The sequence below is a fragment of the Micropterus dolomieu genome, linkage group LG01 (assembly GCF_021292245.1).
Source record: "Micropterus dolomieu isolate WLL.071019.BEF.003 ecotype Adirondacks linkage group LG01, ASM2129224v1, whole genome shotgun sequence".
Taxonomy (NCBI): Eukaryota; Metazoa; Chordata; class Actinopteri; order Centrarchiformes; family Centrarchidae; genus Micropterus; species Micropterus dolomieu.
The window spans coordinates 48,622,371-48,641,568 of NC_060150.1; the positions used below are offsets into that span (position 1 = coordinate 48,622,371).

The 19,198-nt window shown below is 44.2% G+C and overlaps 2 protein-coding genes and 1 long non-coding RNA gene across 9 annotated transcripts in view; 2 read left to right on the top strand and 1 right to left on the bottom strand.

Moving 5' to 3' along the window:
- Window positions 1–19,198, top strand: part of LOC123968058 (NACHT, LRR and PYD domains-containing protein 12-like) — a gene marked incomplete at its 3' end in the record, with an annotated part of 261,415 nt that overhangs the window by 107,527 nt on the left and 134,690 nt on the right. The window lies entirely within an intron of this gene.
- The window catches only part of LOC123968672, a 95,197-nt gene that overhangs the window by 67,049 nt on the left and 8,950 nt on the right, over window positions 1–19,198 (bottom strand). The gene's annotated exons all lie outside the window — the stretch shown is intronic.
- The window catches only part of sugct (succinyl-CoA:glutarate-CoA transferase), an 84,003-nt gene that overhangs the window by 59,657 nt on the left and 5,148 nt on the right, over window positions 1–19,198 (top strand). For 2 of the 7 annotated variants that reach the window (XM_046044863.1, XM_046044873.1), the window contains exon 13: window positions 19,033–19,096. In XM_046044863.1, the coding sequence (XP_045900819.1) occupies window positions 19,033–19,096 (64 nt within the window). The other 5 variants (XR_006824423.1, XR_006824422.1, XM_046044897.1 and 2 more) reach the window with 5 other exon arrangements.

The window sequence follows — 19,198 nt, forward strand, 5'->3', positions numbered from 1 at the left end:
GGGGGGGGGGGGGGGGGGGGGGGGGGGGGGTCCAATTAAACTGTGACACCCGAGATAAACCGACGGATAATAATCAGCGGTGGACAGTCTCAAACAAAAGCAGGCAGGAAGAAAGCGAGCAAATATGTGGACAGCCGCTGGTATTTCAGATGTTATTTTTGGACATTTTCAGGAGCTGAAATGTGTTTCATATAACTGGATGAGGCCAGCTGCTAATGAGCTAAAATACCGAAACACATCAAACAACAGACGGAGAGGAGACAGACTGAAGTGTTTGGATCAGTCATTTAGATTTGACCGGCTGGTCACGTGTCCCTCATTAAGCAGCACGTTTACATCGAACGACCGCTGATGGTCAACCAGAAGGCTAACGATGACGTCTTTATGTTAAACAGAGAGGGAAGACTTTCAGGTGTTCACATCCTCAGACGGAGTACTAAAAATACTGTGAACTTGTTTAAATCCATTAATCAAGCTAGATGTAAAGGTCTTCATGTTTAATAAAGTGAAGTTACATGGTTCAGTCATTCCCCATCTATGAACCTGGCATAAGACAAATTCAACAAAGGTCCAGTCACTGTAATCTAAGGCTGGATGCAGGTAGAATAAACACAGTACATATACTCATCTAACTTAATTTAACTGATTGGCTTTGTTAGAAAACAGATGCCTGCTGTTGATGATGGCGTGCAAACGAGACAGTAGAAGACGAAGGAAGCCGTTGACAGACTTCCTTCTGGTTCCTCTTAACCAGGAAACAAACTGAACGGGAGATGAACTTTGCTTCTTCTGGACTCAAAAAGGATGAGCAGCTGACCGTCACACACACCTGCACAGCCACAGGTTGAAACAACTGGAGCATAGCAGGGATTTGTCTGTTTTCCGGAAACTTCTGCAGCCGAGGGAAACGGAGCCAAGATCTCTGAGACTCATTTTCTGTTGCAATAGACCTTTACAGCTTTGGCTCATTCATAAAAATCCACTTTGATATAGCTCCTCTACTTGTTTCCTCCCCCAGTCTCCCTATTCCATCTTTTCCATCATACAAACTATATTTTTGTTGTTGCTGATTCATAATTTGTCCAGTCGGAGAGCTGTGATTGGTCACGAGCCAGTCAGTGTTATTGAGACTTTTACACAACATGGGTGAGGGGTTGTTGGATATTTGGTAGTTCTTCACGCCTCCACCCTGTGTGTGTGTGTGTGTGAGCTGCCTCATTAAGCAGCTCCTCTGATTATAAAACATATTTTAAATACCTCACATCAGATAAATGAAAGCTTTTATTGCACCTTCAGTAAAGAGTTTACGTTCAGTTTAGTCGTATTTGGCGTTGGGCTGGTGTTAACGTCAGACTCCAGGTCAGCTGCAGATGAAGTTTCAGAGAGTTTCTGAGTGTGTGGTTGGACGTTTTCCTCTCCACTGAGCAACATATTGCTGCCCAAACACTCCAGCTGACAGACGGCTATTTGTTGGCTGGTATTGTAGTTTGCGGACAAGAAAGCAGCATCAGGATCATCCGGCTGTTCTTGGACACTCGCCTGTGCTTTGTTTCTGATGACCCCGCAGAAGGGTTTCATCGCCGTGCTTTCTGTAGAGCGTTAGACGTGATTGGGAGTCGAACCCTCTTAATAAATCAGTCTGACCTCTGAACACTTGTAAACCAGCTTTATCCTCCATAAATCTGGGATCACGCCGACTTTCCGAGTTCATCACTTCCATCTCAGCGGACTCGTCTGCGAGCAGGGATCTGCATCAAAGACCTCTCACCTCCATTGATCCACTGGCCCTCGTTTGGCCCCCCGGCCAACACATTGTCCGTACATGACCTCCGTGGTCCAACAGCTTGGATTTCTCTTTGTGGTGTTCATGCATTTCGAGTTTTATCTTTTTTCCTTCCGTCTGTGCTGTTTTGGTTTCTGACTCTTATTCGTATTTCTCTCTTTCATTTTATTGTTCTCTCACCTTTCTATTTTAAATTCATATCCACCTCTCTGTCTGAATGTTGGCTTCAGATTTTAAGGTATTTAAATGCTTGCCGGCAGAATTTAAAATCCTGGAAGTGTGAATGTAGAATACAGTTGTAGATGATCAACATTTCTTTCTTAGACACTTTGGTGGGGGAAACGTGTGCATACTGGCTAAATTATATTTATTCATTCAGAAACTTACAGCTCAATCGTGTAGAAGAATTTCCTCCTGGTGGCGCTGGAGGGGCCACAAATGAATGACGACTAGTCCTTGTGTAACTGCGAGGAGGTGAATCTCAATCCAGATCTTCTCCTGTCTGGTCCTTCAGTGGGTGGAACAAGTTACCAAACTCTTGACCTCACTCGTCTACCTCATCTGTACGTCCCTTTGGACATCTACCCAAGTGTAAATGTGATTTCAGCAGATATTCCTCTTTATATCTTTCCGTCTCTCCACCTACACCCAGGGGTCGCGTGATATTCTCCATCACTGACCAAAAGATTTGTTAGGCCATCCGTCATTTTGACAGATTAAGACCGAGGGCGATCTACCGTGACGTTCAGTAACGCTGTCAATAACCACATGTAGAACCCCCCCCGTCCAGCTGGTGGCAGCGTGCATATTAATTACCTGTTGTCTATTAGTCTTGCTAGAAGTGTTGGCGAAAGCCGGTAGCGAACGCCTCTATGTGGGAAAAACCTTTCTCGTTATCATGAAAACACCAAAATTAAAATGACGGGTAATACCGGATGATGAGGGGTTTATTTACAACGCTGTTTGTCAAAATGGCGGACAACGAGAAAGTCTAACTCAGCCCACGCCTTTAACCAGCAGTGGTTCGAGGTCTATGGATGCCGGAGATGTTGGGAATAAAAAGCAGCGGTCGAAGTAGATGAGTCAGGCTGAGCGGGGGGGGTAATGACATCAGTTAATCCCTGATGAGATCTGAGCATCATCTATCTCTGTCGTTCCTCGGGGCTCATCTAACCAGCCATGTTGAAACTGTCAGAGTCACCTTCACTCTCAGAGGTTTGGGACTGAAACCTTCACTCACACTATGAAATCATATTTGGCTGTTTTCATCAGTGGGAGTTTACAGTGCTCCTGAACAGCTCCCTGCTGACAGGAGGTTACTGTCCTGCTCCACACCTGGAACACAGCTGCTCTTACCAACACTCATACACACATACAGTAATACACAAACACACAGTTCTTCTCCATATGGGCAACTCTTCGATCCAAAACACACAATCCACGTGCCAAACTTTCCACTTCATACTAACTCAAACACACTCACAATAACACACGTGTGCATATGTGTGCGTGCGTGCACACTTTTAAAGCTTTTAAAGCTCCAAACACTTTTATTCACTTCTAAATGTCGTCGACGTTTTCATCAAGCGCCACCATCAGGTCTGACAAGCCGATTTATTCCCTCAGTAAACACTTTCCTGATGAGTTTCTGGTCTCAGTCGCTAGTTTCAAGTCTTCTTCAACACGGCGTGATGTTCATTTTGTAAATTATGGTCCCGTTTAGAGGAACAGAGACCAGGAAGCAGGGGAGGCTTTAGGGCGGGGCTACAAGGTGACCTGTCAGGCCGTAACAATGCGACCCCCCAGCTCCGCCCTCTCGTCCTTCTGGTTCCATCAGTCCAAGATGGCGACAGCTGAAACTCAAGGCTAGAAAACGCCAGTCCACAAAACATGGGGTGACGTCACCCTGACTACGTCCATGTTTATGACAAAATACCCGCAGAACCAACGACATTCCCATCAGCCTCAGCTGTACTTTGTGTTTGCGCTAATTAGCACAAGCTAGAACACTAGCATGCTAAAGGAAGATGGTCTGGCTGTAGACTCTTAGTCTGGTTAATGTGGGTGTTCGGTGAACTTTGATACTGAACTTGAAAATGTTTGGGATGTTTGGCCCATATTTGATAGAAACAGGAAACATGGGGGGGTTATGATATTCTAGAAAGGTCCCAGCTAGAATAAAACCAGGGACATGGGGGTTACGCGGTTTGTGTCTTAACATCTAAACCACCAGATGTACTTTTAAACTGAGGATTATTCTTCTTATTGTTATTGAAGTATTTTTTTGGGCCATCTGTCCTCTACAGAGACATTACGGGAAACTGGACACCAGAGAAACTGTCCAAGAAGAATTTATTGTGTCGTTGAGGATGTTCAGTGATGTACTGACCTCATGTTTGATCAAATCCTAAATCCTTATGGACCCATGAATAACTTGGTCACGAGCGGTCTGTGATCATCTCCTGATGTGTGAGAAGGCTGAAAGTGTTCGTTTGTTTGTGTCATTAATGTTGACTCCAACCTGAAACTGAGCTGAGCTGCAGAAGATATGAAATGTTGATTAAATATGAATCTGGAGTCCACTGACTTTATGAAGTAATGGTGTGGGCTTCACCTTGAACCTGCATCACAGCACCTGACGCTACAGGAACAGCGTCTTTTTAAAAAAAGGATTTCCAGGCTGATTGATGGACGGACGTCAGAGACTTCAGCAGAAAGTGTAAGTAGCACAGATTCCATGTACGAAAAAAAGTTATGATTCTGAGAAAGAGAACGAACGTGCACGGCACAACCAAAGCCGCGGTTACCGGCTGAAATGGCTTTATTTTGGATCACGCTACCGTGCTTGTGCCGAACCCACCCTACTCCGCTTCTGATTGGCTAGTAGTCCTTACCTAGTTAATGTGCATGTGCAACTCCCAACAGAGATCCAGTAGAAGTGAGATGCTTCACTCGGTAGCTAAAACCAAGACACGTTAAAAAAAGGAGCTGCAGCAACGTGCAGGACGACAAAACTAGTGATTTTTGAAAATTAAACCGTGTAAACCTGTTCTGGAACGACCCCGAAATAAAATTATGAACCTGAAAATGAGCAGAATCTGACCTTTTTAAAGTGTTTAATACGATAGCGTCAATCACATTTTCAACAGGGTCATCGTTGCTATTAAAAATACGCTATCTAAGGGATAGTTACTGTCACATTAGCTCATTTAGTGGCAATATATTCTTCCCTTGTTTTAATTAGTCAGCAAACTGAGAGATGAGCCATTGAGGTTGTCTAGCTAGCAAGCATGCTGGCCAGTTTTCAGACTGGCACGCTTGCTAGCTTGTAAACTGAAATAGTTTCCCGAACTGGTTCAGGAACCAGAAAGATTCAGCTAAAGGGAATTAAATGATGCCCCTCACTACATTTATTTTGATGTGCATATATATTTATGTAACAACCAGAAGCTCATCTGAGCCGGTTAATGTGCTCCTGGTTTAACTAAACAGCCTCCGCATGCAAATGAAGCAGAGGAGGAGGTGTCTCCGGTCTTATCGCCACGTGGCTGGTAGACGGATGATCATCAGTGACCAGAACAAACAGCCCCATGATGCTTATTTACTGAGATGCTGCAGGTGGAAGAGGAGCTGAAGGGAGGCTGGACTCACACACGGCGGCTTTAAAACATTTACTCAGCTTCAAACTCGGCACACAAACGTAAGTCGGATGTTTATGATGAATGAGTTTCACTCCAAACAAAGCTTTGTGTTGCGCAGTGACTGTAGTGGGATCTTTCCCATCAGAAAGGTTGGGGCTTTACTTGTCCAGACTTTGAGGAGTCTCTGCCCCCCTGACTGTTGCTAATGAAACTTGTGTTAAACCTTTGACTGCATGTTTGTGTGAATTTTAAATCCATGCAGGTTTGATGTTTGTAAAACCTTTTCAGAGCCTAGATGTTCATGGTGTCATTCCAGTGTATGTGACCATCGGGCAGAGCCAGAGAAAGAGGAACTGACAAAGGCGTAACTTTTTAGAGAAGTGGTGGCGACAAACGGACTCAGACTAGGTGTGTGACCGAGATCAGGAACCACGATATTGGGTTCACGAGAAAACAGACGAGAAGATGATTCTACACAATTTTGAAGAAAACTTCAGTGCCTTAATTTCCTGCAATCGGGTGAAAGTTTCTGCACCAATTTCTGCCTTTTCTGCATTTTATGGTGGAAATGTTTTAAAGCATGTAAAGGGAAAGATAAAATTCAGGCGGCAGGTGAGAATATTTTGGAATATAATGCAGTAAGACTCTCAGACTTTCAGATATGTTCCTCCTGCAGGTTTTCATTTAGTATCGTCCCTGCTGAGTCATGCAGCCATGATTTAGTTTGGGGTCATTTTATAATCAGGACAGTGCATCTTTTCCTATTGTGCATATAGGCTAAACGTTTCTCAAAGCATATTAACTTATTTAACATATTAAACAATTTATTTTTAAAAGCGATGAGGACAAAATCAGCCATTTCAAGAAGCGGTGGGGACCCAGTGTAAATGACACCCATGGGCACTAATGAGCATGTGCAGTAGGTCGCACAACACAAACCAGGACAAGAGATAATGTTGCCACTGTGTCCTTATGTCAACAGCCGGTTTGGGTTCCTGGTAATTCTCCACTTTCCAGGAAAGTTTTTTTCTGAGCTTCACTTTGATAATTGGGTCAGCAGATTTAAACGGGGACCGGCCCAGTTCAGTCTGTTAAAGATTAAATTTAAGAACTATTAACAAGATAATAATGTTTTATTCATGCAGCACATTTCAGAACAAACCTTTAAAACTTTACCTTGTTGTAAATAAAACATTTCAAAACTACAGTATGATAAAACAGACACAACTGTAGAAATTAAAACTTGGAGTAACATTACTAATATTAACCTGTTCATTTTATGTTAAGCTGTATGTTTTTCCTTCTTATTGATTGACTTCACCAAACCTCCACCAAAACACATTGAGCCTGGCTGTTTAAAATGAAGGGTAGATGAACATCGCACAGGGTATTTTAAAGAAGTAGTGACAAAGTATAAAATGAATTTTGCATGGATTCAGCACCTAGTGTGAAACGTAAAACAACTTGTTAGTGAAGAGCACGTTTGATCTGTTTCCGCACATTAAAAAATGAGTGTCATCTGCATAAAGACACAAAACAGACAGCCTGAGGCAGGAGGACCAGCTAACCCGTGCAGCAGAGAGTAAAATAGTTTGCATAGCTGACCTGAGCCCAGATAAATCTCCTCGTCCTGCCCCAGCTGCCGCTCTGTTGGTAAAATTCCTCTGACAAATTACATTTTGAGGAAAATCCAATGCAAATGTGGCCGTACCCTCAGTCCAGAGCCAAACCATATCCGTCTCTCCCCTCAGCTTGTTTTGAATACACCAGATGTAAGCCTCGACTCCACTCGCTGCCCTCCATGCAAATCCACAGGTGGGTCTCGTTTAAAATGAGCTTGTGGTGAAACAGTCAAGAAACAAAACAGGCCAAATTACAAACAGGAGATTCTCTTGAATGCAAAACCGAGAGAGGATGTTGTTTAGATGCAACACCAGCCTGGAAACACACAACATGTGTGATGGAGGTGTGGGAGACATAAAGGATTTTATCTCTATTTACAGGATCCCTCTCTGACTAAACTTAGTGAATGAGTGGCTGTCATGTCAATAATCATTGGCTTCTAAATGCAATAAGACAGAAATGAGGCAGCTCTATTGCTCTTCCTTCCATATACAAACAGGACAGCGGGTCGTGAGTAGTTAACTGAATACAATCAAACTCTGCTTCATTGAAAAAAAGTCAAACGTCCAAAACTGTCTAAAATAAATCAGGAGTCTCCCGGTGAGTTCCCTGAATTACTCACTCACCTCTCCAGCAGCAGCATCAGTGAAGAGAAACCGAATGGATCAACATCAGCTTCAGAGTTTATTATCCGGTCTGGTACAGTGAGCGACATTTATGATACTAGCTGGCAAAATGAATTGTGTCATATTAATTTTAAACTATGTGAATGAGGTAAAGTGTGCCATAGATTTATGTCCTAATTCTCTGGCAGAAAAGAAGAACAAACTTGGAAAAACAACAGAAACTTGTCTATTAAAATGTAGGCTCACATGCGTTGTTTGTTCACCAGCAGCATCCTGACGGCAGAATGTCAGAAAAAGACCTTTTCCTCATTCCCAGAGTCGACATGTTTTACTTCTGTACGGCATGTTTGGTTAATTCTACGGCGATTCTCTGCAACATGGTTGTTGTCTACTGCACTCCACGATGCCCATCAGTGATAATTAAAACATTTTCACCATCTGAAATGTTAACTGAACGTTTAATATAAGCTAATTTGATATTCCAACGTTGGATTGTCCTCATGTTGGTAGCATTCAGGGGCAGAGAGCGACCAGTCACTGTGATCTGTACTTACCCATTTAAGCCATTCATCTTAAACAACTTCTCTTGTTTTACTTTTGCAGACTCCAGAAAACTCTGTTATTACAGTTAAAGAGCTGGGTGAAGATGAATCTGTCTGAAGCCAACGACACCTTCACGCCTGACTTCCGTACTTTCTATCACGGAGTAACAGCTCTGCTCGCCTGCAACCTGTTGGTGGGTCTGCCTGCCAACGTTTACGTGGTGTGGCATATAGCCGGCGGAGCAGGCAGGACGTTGGCCTCAGAGATCTTTGCTTTTAGTCTGGCCATCTCTGAGATCCTCTTTTGCATCTGGTCTTTTTACTTCATGATTCACTTCCTCCTCGGGATGCCAGCGGACGTCGGCACAGTGGTGCTGGAGTGTATTGCACAGTTCATGTTCATTTCTCGACCCACCTTCCAGAGCTGCATCTGCGTGGAGCGTTACCTGGCTGTGGTGCATCCAGTGGTCTTCCTCAGGTAACTCATTCGCACTGCATTTTAGTCATTTTATCTTCCGTTCACCGGGCAACAGAACGTTTTTATATCTGAAAAACACCTCAAACCTTTCAGATGAAGGTACGATGTGTGAGCAAGAAGTAACCAGTGACCAAAGTGTACTTTTACTTTAAGTTTTAATCACTTTAATTTAAAGGAGGTCACCATCACCGGTCGGCCTGTTGTAACTCTGCACCTCTGGGCTTTATCAGTGTGTGGATTTACAGACTGAAGCCTCTGTTAGTGACACCACAGACATAAATCTGTACTAGATGCTTGTCTCCTTTGAAACGTATCATCACAACAATATTATAATTCATTTCAGTAGCTAGCTAGGCTAGTTGACTGGCTAAGCTAGCTCGCTTTCTGAAAACACTGAGGTGATTAGACTTTCAGAATAATGCATGGAATAACAATGTATACACAAACGAACTGTATATACTATTAAGATAACTGTGAAAGTGGCTAAAATAAGGATGAAACAGCTCGGCGGTGAAGCTAACGTGTCTTTTTTACACTGAATGTCTTTCGGCCTTCTTTTTATTTTTATGCGTTTGAAATGAAAAACCTTTCTATAGTGATAACTTCTGTTATTTGAGACTGTGCCATAATTTGAATAGCAGCTTTTATGAGCATTGACAGCATCTTTTAAATTAGCAGAGCTTCGTGTGCTCACTGAGATGATCTGTCACGTCTTATTTTCCCTCTCCACAGGCTCAAACCTCTCCGGTACAGGTTAGCGTGGTGCGTGGTCGACTGGCTGCTGATGCTGCTGTACTGCGTCATACCTGCCTTCCACCTTTCAACCATTCATTTATCATACGCGCTCATCTCCAAGTCCCTGTTCTTCTTGGTGGTCATGTTATACTGCGGCGTCCGTGTTCTCTGCGTGCTGAAACAGCCGGGGCCAGGCGATGGCGACGGGGACCGCGAGAGCCGGAACAGCATAAAGAGAAAGGCCTTCAAGGTCATCATGATCACCCTGGTGTTCACCAGCACCACCCAGTTCCTCCAAGTCTTCATCCTGGGTCCAACAGTGCTGTATGCGTCCCAGCAGGCCGTTCTGCAGGTCACATTAGTCAGCCTGTCCATCAACATCGTCAGCGTGTTCATCACCCCTCTGCTGTACCTCCACAGAGTCGGAAAACTGCCCTGCATCAAGTTCTGAGTTTTCTGTCAGGTCACCTACCAGCTTCCTAAAGGGTGGAAGTGAGGAGTCTGGGTGTAGCACCTTCACCGCCATCTTTGTTACTAACTGCACGCTGGACATCCTAATCTGGGAAACGGCGTGGAGGTGGAACTGAAATGGGCGGAGCAACAGAGAAACGGCTGTCAATAACTAAACCACCAAACACTCCCCCTTTAATCCTTGATATCCTCTTAATATGATGATGTTTCTAAAAAAAATCTGCAAACTCTCATGAGTGAAATTGTCTGCTGAGACCCGACCCTGGATGTTTTTAGACTGAAGTTGGGGATTTTCTTTCTCTTTCCAAGATTCCTTGAAGCCACTTCACTTCATTTTTTGGATCCTTCAGTGGAAGCTCACCTTGCAGAAGCGTCCTCCATGATTATCTCACATAGTGAGGCCTTCCCCTGAAGGGTCAAAGCTTCTGTAGATGGACCATAAAGCCCTCTTCAGACCAGGAAGAATCACTCCAAATGGTAAAAGCCTTTATTTAAATAGCGCTTGTGTGCGTTTACACACACTGACGGCAGCGAGCTACCGTGAAACCTGCTGACCATCAGGAGGCAAATTCGGGTTCATGTTCTTCAAGTACAGTTCAGGATGTGGGCAGGAGACGCTGGGGCTCGAACTGCTTACCCAAACTGGAAGATTCTTGAGCAAGTCCTTATAGTTGGTCCAGTGATCACGGAGAGCAGAAGGTCTGCAGAGGAGATGTCTTTGTTAGGTGTGTTTACTGAAAAGGACCTGTTGTCTCCACCTCCATCAGAGACTTGTTGGACATTTCACAAGCAGCTCACGCTTACCAGTGACAGTTCTTGTTATCTCCTGGTGATATCTCTGTCGAGTACTTAGATTCCTAAGCAGGAGCGTATAACATGCATAGCTAGGGTGTGAATTAAGCTTTCATGGCCTCTGCACTTGTTGCTCAAAGGTGACATTGAGATGAAACCGTCTCTTTATCCAAAGTAAGTTAGCCGAACTGTAATTTAAAACACTTTGAGCGTTTTACAAACATAAATACTTTGTAAACTGTCACTTTTTTTATGGGATATGAATAATGAATATCTGATGTGTTTGAACAGGAAGTCTGCTTTACTCTTCAAAGTTAGAAATAAACATTTCTCCAACTTAAACACGATGAAGAGCATTATTCATGTCATGATCTGAAATCATCATCTGGGACCTTTAACATTCAGGCTGCAGCTTTATGTAACACATCTAAAAATCCTGTTAAGTGCTCATACGAGCCCGTATACGGGAGAAAAAACTGACACTTCACAGGAATGAAAACCCTGCGATATTCAGAAGCGGCTTTGATTGTCGAGGTCAAACAGAGAGCAGCAGGTTCAGGCTACATCAGATCTTCACACAGACAGAGACACACACACATTATCACACACACATATACACAACTCTACATACATCCTGCTGCTCACACACTCCACCCTCCTCTCCTTGATGTTGCAGTAACACGATGTAACAGCGGGCCTGGATGACTCCCATGGGTGCTGGTTAGTCGACTTAATGGACTGCCACAGCAAGCTTCAAAGACTCCGAGAGTAGAAAGAGTAAAGAGTGGTGGTGGGAGAGAGAGAGGAGGCGTAAAAAAAAGAGCTGGAGGAGCAGAGACAAACACGAGGGTGAAGAAGTCATCGTCTAAGTCGGCCTCAGTGACGGAGAAGTTAATGAAGGGAGGACGGGAGTCACAGGGACGTTTATTGTGCAGTGATGAAGGTCATTTATGATGATTGACTTTGGTTTTATAGCCCTAATGAATTTCCTGTACTCAGAGCTTGACTTCTGATTGGTCAAAAGGCGGTGTAAAGAGTTGTAGATACCCTCTGTGTGAGCCTCTGGCTGCGTCCAAGGTGTTGACATCAAATTAAATTCAAAACCAGAAACAGTTTCCTGATTATCTACTTATTTATGCAGTTGTGTGGATAAAGCACAATCAGCGCGTTCTCATTACCGACGCTTTCAGACAGCGTGGCAAAGCGTAATTATTTTACGCTAAAGGTGCCCTTCAGCGTCTTTGCGAGACTGTAACTACGCTTTGTCACTTTTTGTATCTTCCCCTCCCAATGTGATGCCTTTACAATGAGATTCAAACTAGTGAAATCGGCTGAATTACACTGAACAAAATTATATACGCAACACTATTGTTTTTACCCCCCAATACAGACTGAAACTGCACATTTTGGATTGGCCTTTTATCGTGGCCAGCCTATGGCCTTTTATTGTGGCCAGCCTATGGCCTTTTATTGTGGCCAGCCTATGGCCTTTTATTGTGGCCAGCCTAAGGCACACCTGTGCAATCTCCATGGTGTCTGATCAGCATCTTGATATGGATTATCTCGGCAAAGGAGAAGTGCTCACTAACACAGATTTTGACAGATTTGTGAACAATATTTGAGAGAAATAGGCCTTTTGTGTTCATAGAGAAAGTTTTAGATCTTTGAGTTCAGCTCATGATGAATGGGGGCAAAAACAAAAGTGTTGATTTTATAATGTTGTTCAGTGTAGATTCAGAAAGACTAAACTCTGTCAGCTCACTGCCGATCGTCTTTCTCAGAGGCTGGACTCTGGAGGTGCAGAGAGATTGAGGTTAGAGGAAATAAGGGGAACAGGAAGTGAGGAGGAAGAGGAGGCACGTGGCTGGAAACCACAGAACTGCTCTGTGATCAGTGTGTGTCTTTTGATCCGGCCTGGTAACTGCCTACAGAGACTCTCTCTCTCTCTCTGTGGTGCTAGATTTATCAGGCTTTTTCCTTTTCAACCACCACCGGCAAAACACACATGGCGCGCACACACGTGGCAGGTGAAGCTATAAGCCGTGCAGCCGCAGATCAATAACATTTAGACCAGAGTCAAACACACACCATGTGTTCCAACACACACTGCAGCAGAGTGTGTGTCTGTTTGATGTTCGTTATTGAAACGTTTCTACATGACATGCAGGGAAAGTAAAGAAAAGCCAAACTTCAACACACTCTACAGACGGAGAGAGAGAGAGGACTTCTCTCAGCTAACATGCTGGTTTGTTTACTTGGTTGTCAGACAAACAAATGATAAAATATACAACTATGTACAGACTTACAGGCCAGCAGCTGTGAGATGCAGCGCCTTGAGCTAAATGCTAACATGCTGATGTTGAGCTGGTATAATGTTTGTTCACCATCCTAGTTTAGCGTGTTAGCATGCTAACATTAGCAATTTATCACTCACATGGGCATAAATAACAATTATATCAAATAAAATACAAGTTCTGTAACTGCAACTGTACACTAACGATGTAATTTCTGTTTAAAATAATAAAGCAACAGCACTACTACTACAAGTTTCACAAGCTGAGAGTTTTCTGTCCACCGTGAGCCAGATGTCTCATGCAGGGTTACATTTATAGTGCATACAGGGTATTTCAAAGGACCAAGACTGGCTTCGCTGCTCTCCATTCAAACCCGCGGGGGGGGGCTTCGTCCAGTAATATACGGTCTATAGAGCGGGCGGCTGACTCGCTAGCTAATTCCACCGGCGCTCAACTCCAAAAACGTTTGAGCACATTTTTAATTCGCCATCAATTTTCATAAAACTGTCCTTTTTGTAATGTTGAAATACAGCACGGTTGGAAACACGGCTAGAAACACAACAAACTTTCCAAGTGAATCAAAGTGTGCAGAACACAATAACAGGAACAAATTCCTTCCTAAACAAATAGGTCTTTGTTGTTTCACAAAGCCTTTGTGGTGTGCAGTGGAAACTTTGGCATGTGGAAGAGTTTCTGTCTGGACCGAGCTCCAGCCGTGGCTAAAAAATGCAACTATAAAAAATTATTATTTTTCCCCATACTTTGGTATAAATATAGAAATAAAAAATACAATCGCATGTTCACGTGACCTTGTAAACTTCCAGAGCAACTGTAGAAGCAGCACACACTGTTAGTACCTTCTGTCTGCACACACAAAGACACTCAGGCGGCTTTGGGGTGGATTTGTTTCTCTTTTATTGGAGCTTGCTCAGCAGTTTCCCTGCTGCTGCTCTCTGAGAACAGGAGCTCTTCCACAGATATCAGTCGGCTGCTTTAATAAAGCACAGACGCCACCACAAATCATATTCTCACAGTAACCGGTGGTTTCAGGGGATTATAGCGAAGTGACTGCAATCCAACATGATGTGCTCATTAAAGTGTGACGGAAAACATCCTCACAACGCGTTCTTTTGTTTGTCATTCACAAGATATTTGTCAGTTTAATTCTTTCTTTTTATTTGTGGGGGGAAAAAATAAAACATGAAGTTCAGCAATGTGTTTGACCGTGTGTGTGAGAGAGAGAGAGTGATGACCATGTGGCTGTAATGATACCCTGCATAACAAGCAGATAGGATTTCACACACACATGCATGCAATCATACTGTTACACCCGCACGCACATATACTGTATATCAGAAGGGAGGAGCCATTTCCTTTGAAATTTGAAATATTCATTTCAACGCCATCTGTGCACGGCGAGTTCGTTTCAGGCGCCGTTTGTTCTGGAGACGTTTCTTAAACGACTCTCAGCTAAACTAAGAGCGGGTTCATCGTCTCTTCTGACTGCTCCAAACACCGCAGGTGCAAACACAAAGAACACCTGATGAAGCAATCAAACCCTCTTCAGCCGGGTGAACAGCGGCGGCGTTTTCCTTCCTGACGTGTTTCTCGACTTTTACCAAAGTTTACGAACTGTAAAATCATTGGTTGGTCTTGTGCGTCTCACAGCAGAACGGGACGAGGCCTCGCTTCATTTTGACGTCTGTTGATTTTGGCTGCTGAGCATCTGACTCCGTGGAAATATGCAACATCCAGAGAAAGAAGGAAACACATTATGAGCTGGTTTCATCAGCAGCTGCTCTGTTTTATGAGCTCCAAAATGAGCAGAGCTACTGGTTTTATATTGTAAAAGCATGTTGGGTGTACAGACACACTGGTACTGTGTGCAGGTACAAGCAGTCACGCACACACACAGGGTGTAATTGGTTTAGCACTGGTTGACTTCCTGCACAGTGTGTCATGTTTGATGTTTAAATTAAAGCCATCAATCAGCGTTGGGCTCTTATTAAAGTTTCCCCCCTGGAGATGAAGGTGTGTGTGTGTGTTTAATCATTTGGTTTCATTCCTCAGAGGTGAAGTTTGATATATATTGTATCACTGTAAAAATTACCTTTTGTATGGTTTGTTTTTTTTCTCCTGTAAACTGCGGCCGCTCTGTCTCAGATCTCTGAAGAGTGGTGTTTGTCCTGAGGGTGGCGCTGGAGGAGAGGTCATGGAGTCGTTATTAAGGCTGAGCTGAAACGAGGATCCCCTACAGATAATGTACTGAGTCTCATCAGAGTAAAATGTGTCCGTATCCATTTTCTAATAAACAATAAATATAGAAACTTGGTCTGTAAATAGTTTTTTTTAATAAGTACAGCAAGATGTGATCAACCCAGCTTAAAATATTTACTTCTGGCTCGTCCCGCCCACGTCAGGTTTAAGCCCCGCCTATTCAGAGTACACATACCGTTAACGGTGTACCCGCTCATCCCTAATCTAAAGGGTTCATCCTCTGGAGAGCAGGACATTTATATAACTGTGTCTCTAAACTGTGTGTTAAAGTTAGGGATGCGCCGAATGCGTCTCCCAGCACATCCGCTCCATCTGTGGCTGACTTCTTAGAAAAGAAGCGCTTAGAGTGTTTCTGTCACTCGTTTGTGAGAAGGTAGATTAAGCTAGCCGCACCTAAAGTTGGAGTGCACACGTATTCAGGCCTTTACGGTAAGTGAAAGGGTCCAGAGCGAGCTGACAGGCAGGTTAGAGACTTTATCCTGTCAGTTTGTCTCTTTAGTATGAAGAGAGGCTGTGAAGTCTTCATGTTACAACATTATTTATCAAACCGGGTCGGACTGGATGGAAATAAGATGAATTGGATTATATTCACAGAAAGTATAAAACATGTTACATGTGTCCATTAAAAGTAAATGGACACATGTAATTTACTTTAGCGGAGCCCCTCGGGACCTCCAGGACCCCCCCACCGTAGTCTCTCCACATCCTGAGGGAAACACTGAGGAAACAACATATTTTGACTGTTGGCAAAATAAATGGAAAAAATTTGAATGTACTTGTTCGTTTTCCAGTAACTATTTTCATTTTATTCGGTTTCGGCCAAGAATTTTCATTTCGGTGTATCCCGAGTAAAAACTATCGTGTGTGGGGGCGGCTGTGGCTCAGGAGGTAGAGCGGGTTGGCCGTCAATCGGAAGGTGCGTGTCGAAGTGTCCTTGGGCAAGATGTCAGTGTATGAATGTGTGTGAATGGTGAATGCAGATGTAGTGTACATGTAGTGTACGGAGAAAAGGTCCTTCTGTGAAGGTTCGCAGTCATCCAGAGTTACCAAAGGAAGGTTAAAATATCAGGGGCTGCTACAGTCCCAGATATTTACCCTCTGTGGGGTCGCGGTGGTCGTTAGTGCTCTCTTGTCTCACTCTGAACCGAAATGTTGGACCGATTATTTCCATCTGCAGATGTTCTTAAAAATGACAAATTTGTTTTTTAATGGAACATGGACAATCGGATTAAGACGAGAAAGAAAGACATGAGGCAAACTTTCACAAATCTTGTAATAACACGTGATAAAAGCAAAGGGAGAACAGGACGTGACAAAGGACAAATGAAAGAGGGAAAGAACAGTAAGAAAGGAAGAGAGAGATGGAAAAAGGAGGCCGAAGCAGAGAGGAGGACAAATGAACACGTATAGAAACAGAATCTGAGCCAACATAAAGTAAAGATGTGCCCACGTTCCAGGCTCAGTTTTCCATTCACACACATGTTTACCCTGCAGCTTCGCCCTCACCCTCAGCTTTTTCCACAAGACTTTCATATTTCCACTCATACAATGACCGGCGTTGTTGACTTTTATGTAGTTTTTCCTGTTGTTCTTCTGACAGAGCTAAGAGAGAGAATCGTGGACTCACATTCATCAGGTGACCCCACCAACACATTTAAAGTGTGCAGTTAGAGGCTTTTCAAAGCTGTTGATGCACACAAAGATGTTCAGGGAAGAGCAGCAAACATTCACGCTGGATACTTTTGTTATTTTGCCCAGAAGGTTACAGCGGCACCCTTTCAACGTGAGCTCGGCTGCGTCCCCCGACTGGTTGACCAATCGCAGGCCGCGTAGGGGTGAGCGTGGCAGCTGTCGAACGCTGTTACATTTATTCATTTAGCTGACACTTAAGTATGTCAGAGGTCGCACGACTCTGGAGCACCGAGGGGTTAAGTGTTGCTCAGGGACGCAGTGGGGGAATTGAACCCGGGGCTCTCACACCAAAGGCATGTGTCTTATTACATGAGATTTACCCCATGATGTGTGTTGAATCCTCTTCATCATTATTTTCTGTGATTTGAATAAAGGCACGTGTAGGTCGGTTTGTAGATTATTGAGATGATTAATCCCAGAGAGACGGGACCATCATGACATCTTGTGTTTGATCTCTGAATCCATCTCATTTCCTGTCCCGTCCCTGATGATTCAGGTGCTTCTGTAACACGGCGAGCACATCAGTCCGTCAGCTGCCTCCTGTCCTCCTTTTTTTAGCTCCCCTGATAAAAGATTTGTGGATCTTGTAGAAACTTCCAGGTCACTGAGACCTGAGCGCAGGTCAGCACGACCGGGAGAAAGACTGTGAGTGGGATTATTTTTGGAAGTCTTTCTCTTCTTGTTCCTCCTGTTTCAGCAAGTTGACCGTCCAGAGTAGCCAATGGAGAGCCAGCACCGGCAACTCTGATGTCACCGCATGTCGACTTCGGTCAGACGTCCTGATTCAGACATTTGTGTGTTTGAGTTTGACCTCGGTGAACCAGAGATGACCTCCGAGTCTGTCTTCGACCTGTTTACCTGTTGAATCATAAACTACTGAAAGATTCCCAGAGTCCAACGTCTTCAAACGTTTCGTTGTGACCGACCGAACGTGCAAAACCCAAATGTTTGAGACACAAGTGAGGATCTGTAAGAAGCAGAAGTAACAGAAAGAGGTTGATCAGTCCTCGCTCTGAGAGATGGAGGGATGAGGAGGATGAAGAGGAGGCGCTGACGTCAGCCGGAGTTCTTCCATATTTATAGAGGAAGCCATGCGTGCGGGGCGAGAGCGGCAGGAAACCACTTAACTCGTCATCACCCCTGACTGCACAGAGAGAGAGAGAGCATGTGTGTCGACTGTCTGCATGTTTTCTTACGTAACTGTCTGCTGGTCAAACTTTAAGTTTCCACTTCTTCTCCGTTCAGGCTGAATCCACGGGCCGCTCTCTCAGCTCGCCGCAAACTCCGGCTCTCTGCGTTCGCGAAGCGGCTTCATAAAGTCTTCAGCTCGCAGAGACGCGTCTTTGCCTCGGTTTGTGCCGGCTGGAGTCATTTTGAGGAAAAGTATTATTGCGGTTTGTTTTAGTGTTGTGAAGATCAGCTGATCAGATACTTCTGACAGCAGGAGATATTGTCTGGATCAGTGGCCACATCCTGTGACTCTGCTGAGGCATGCAGGTCTTTGAAAAAGAGTAATTACACCGTGTCCATCTTTCGTCTTTTCATTTAGTTTTTATTTATACTTTTTCTGGACAGACACGCTCAACCTCCCCTTTTTAAATGTCTTTCCGGCTGCTTTCTGTAACTAGAAACGCTGACTTTTGGAGGAAATAAGATCAAATTTGCTTTTTTTTTTATTTGAAAAACTTCACACCGGCTTGTCTTTTCAAACCAACAACCTGTTCCTGGTTCCTCCCGAAGACCCAAATCTTTAAGAACTCCTCTCAGATGCAAAGTCTCGTGTTTAAAAAGGCTCAGTAATTCTTCTGCTCGCTGTAGTTTCGATCAGACAAACGGTGCATGTGATGTGGTGCTCCAGCGAGTATCTGGGGCAGCAGGACGGTGTGAAACCGCAGTGTGTGCTCATGGTGATGAAGCGGCATGTGACCCAGTGCGGCAGTGAGGCTCACTGATGGGTTTAATGGTTTCTAGGGTTCAGAGGAGGAGGAGACACACTGGACTCGTTAGGAGAAACTGCTGGTTTGAGTCAAAATGAACGACATGAACGCCAGACTTATACTTTCTTTGTTTGCTTGCAGGTGAAACACAACGGCCTCATACAGGAGATGAACCATCCGACAGCCGGACGCATCGCTGTTCCCGGTTAGCGCGCGCGCACACACACACACACACACACACACACACACACACACACACACAGCTGACACACACACACACACACACACACACACACACACACACACA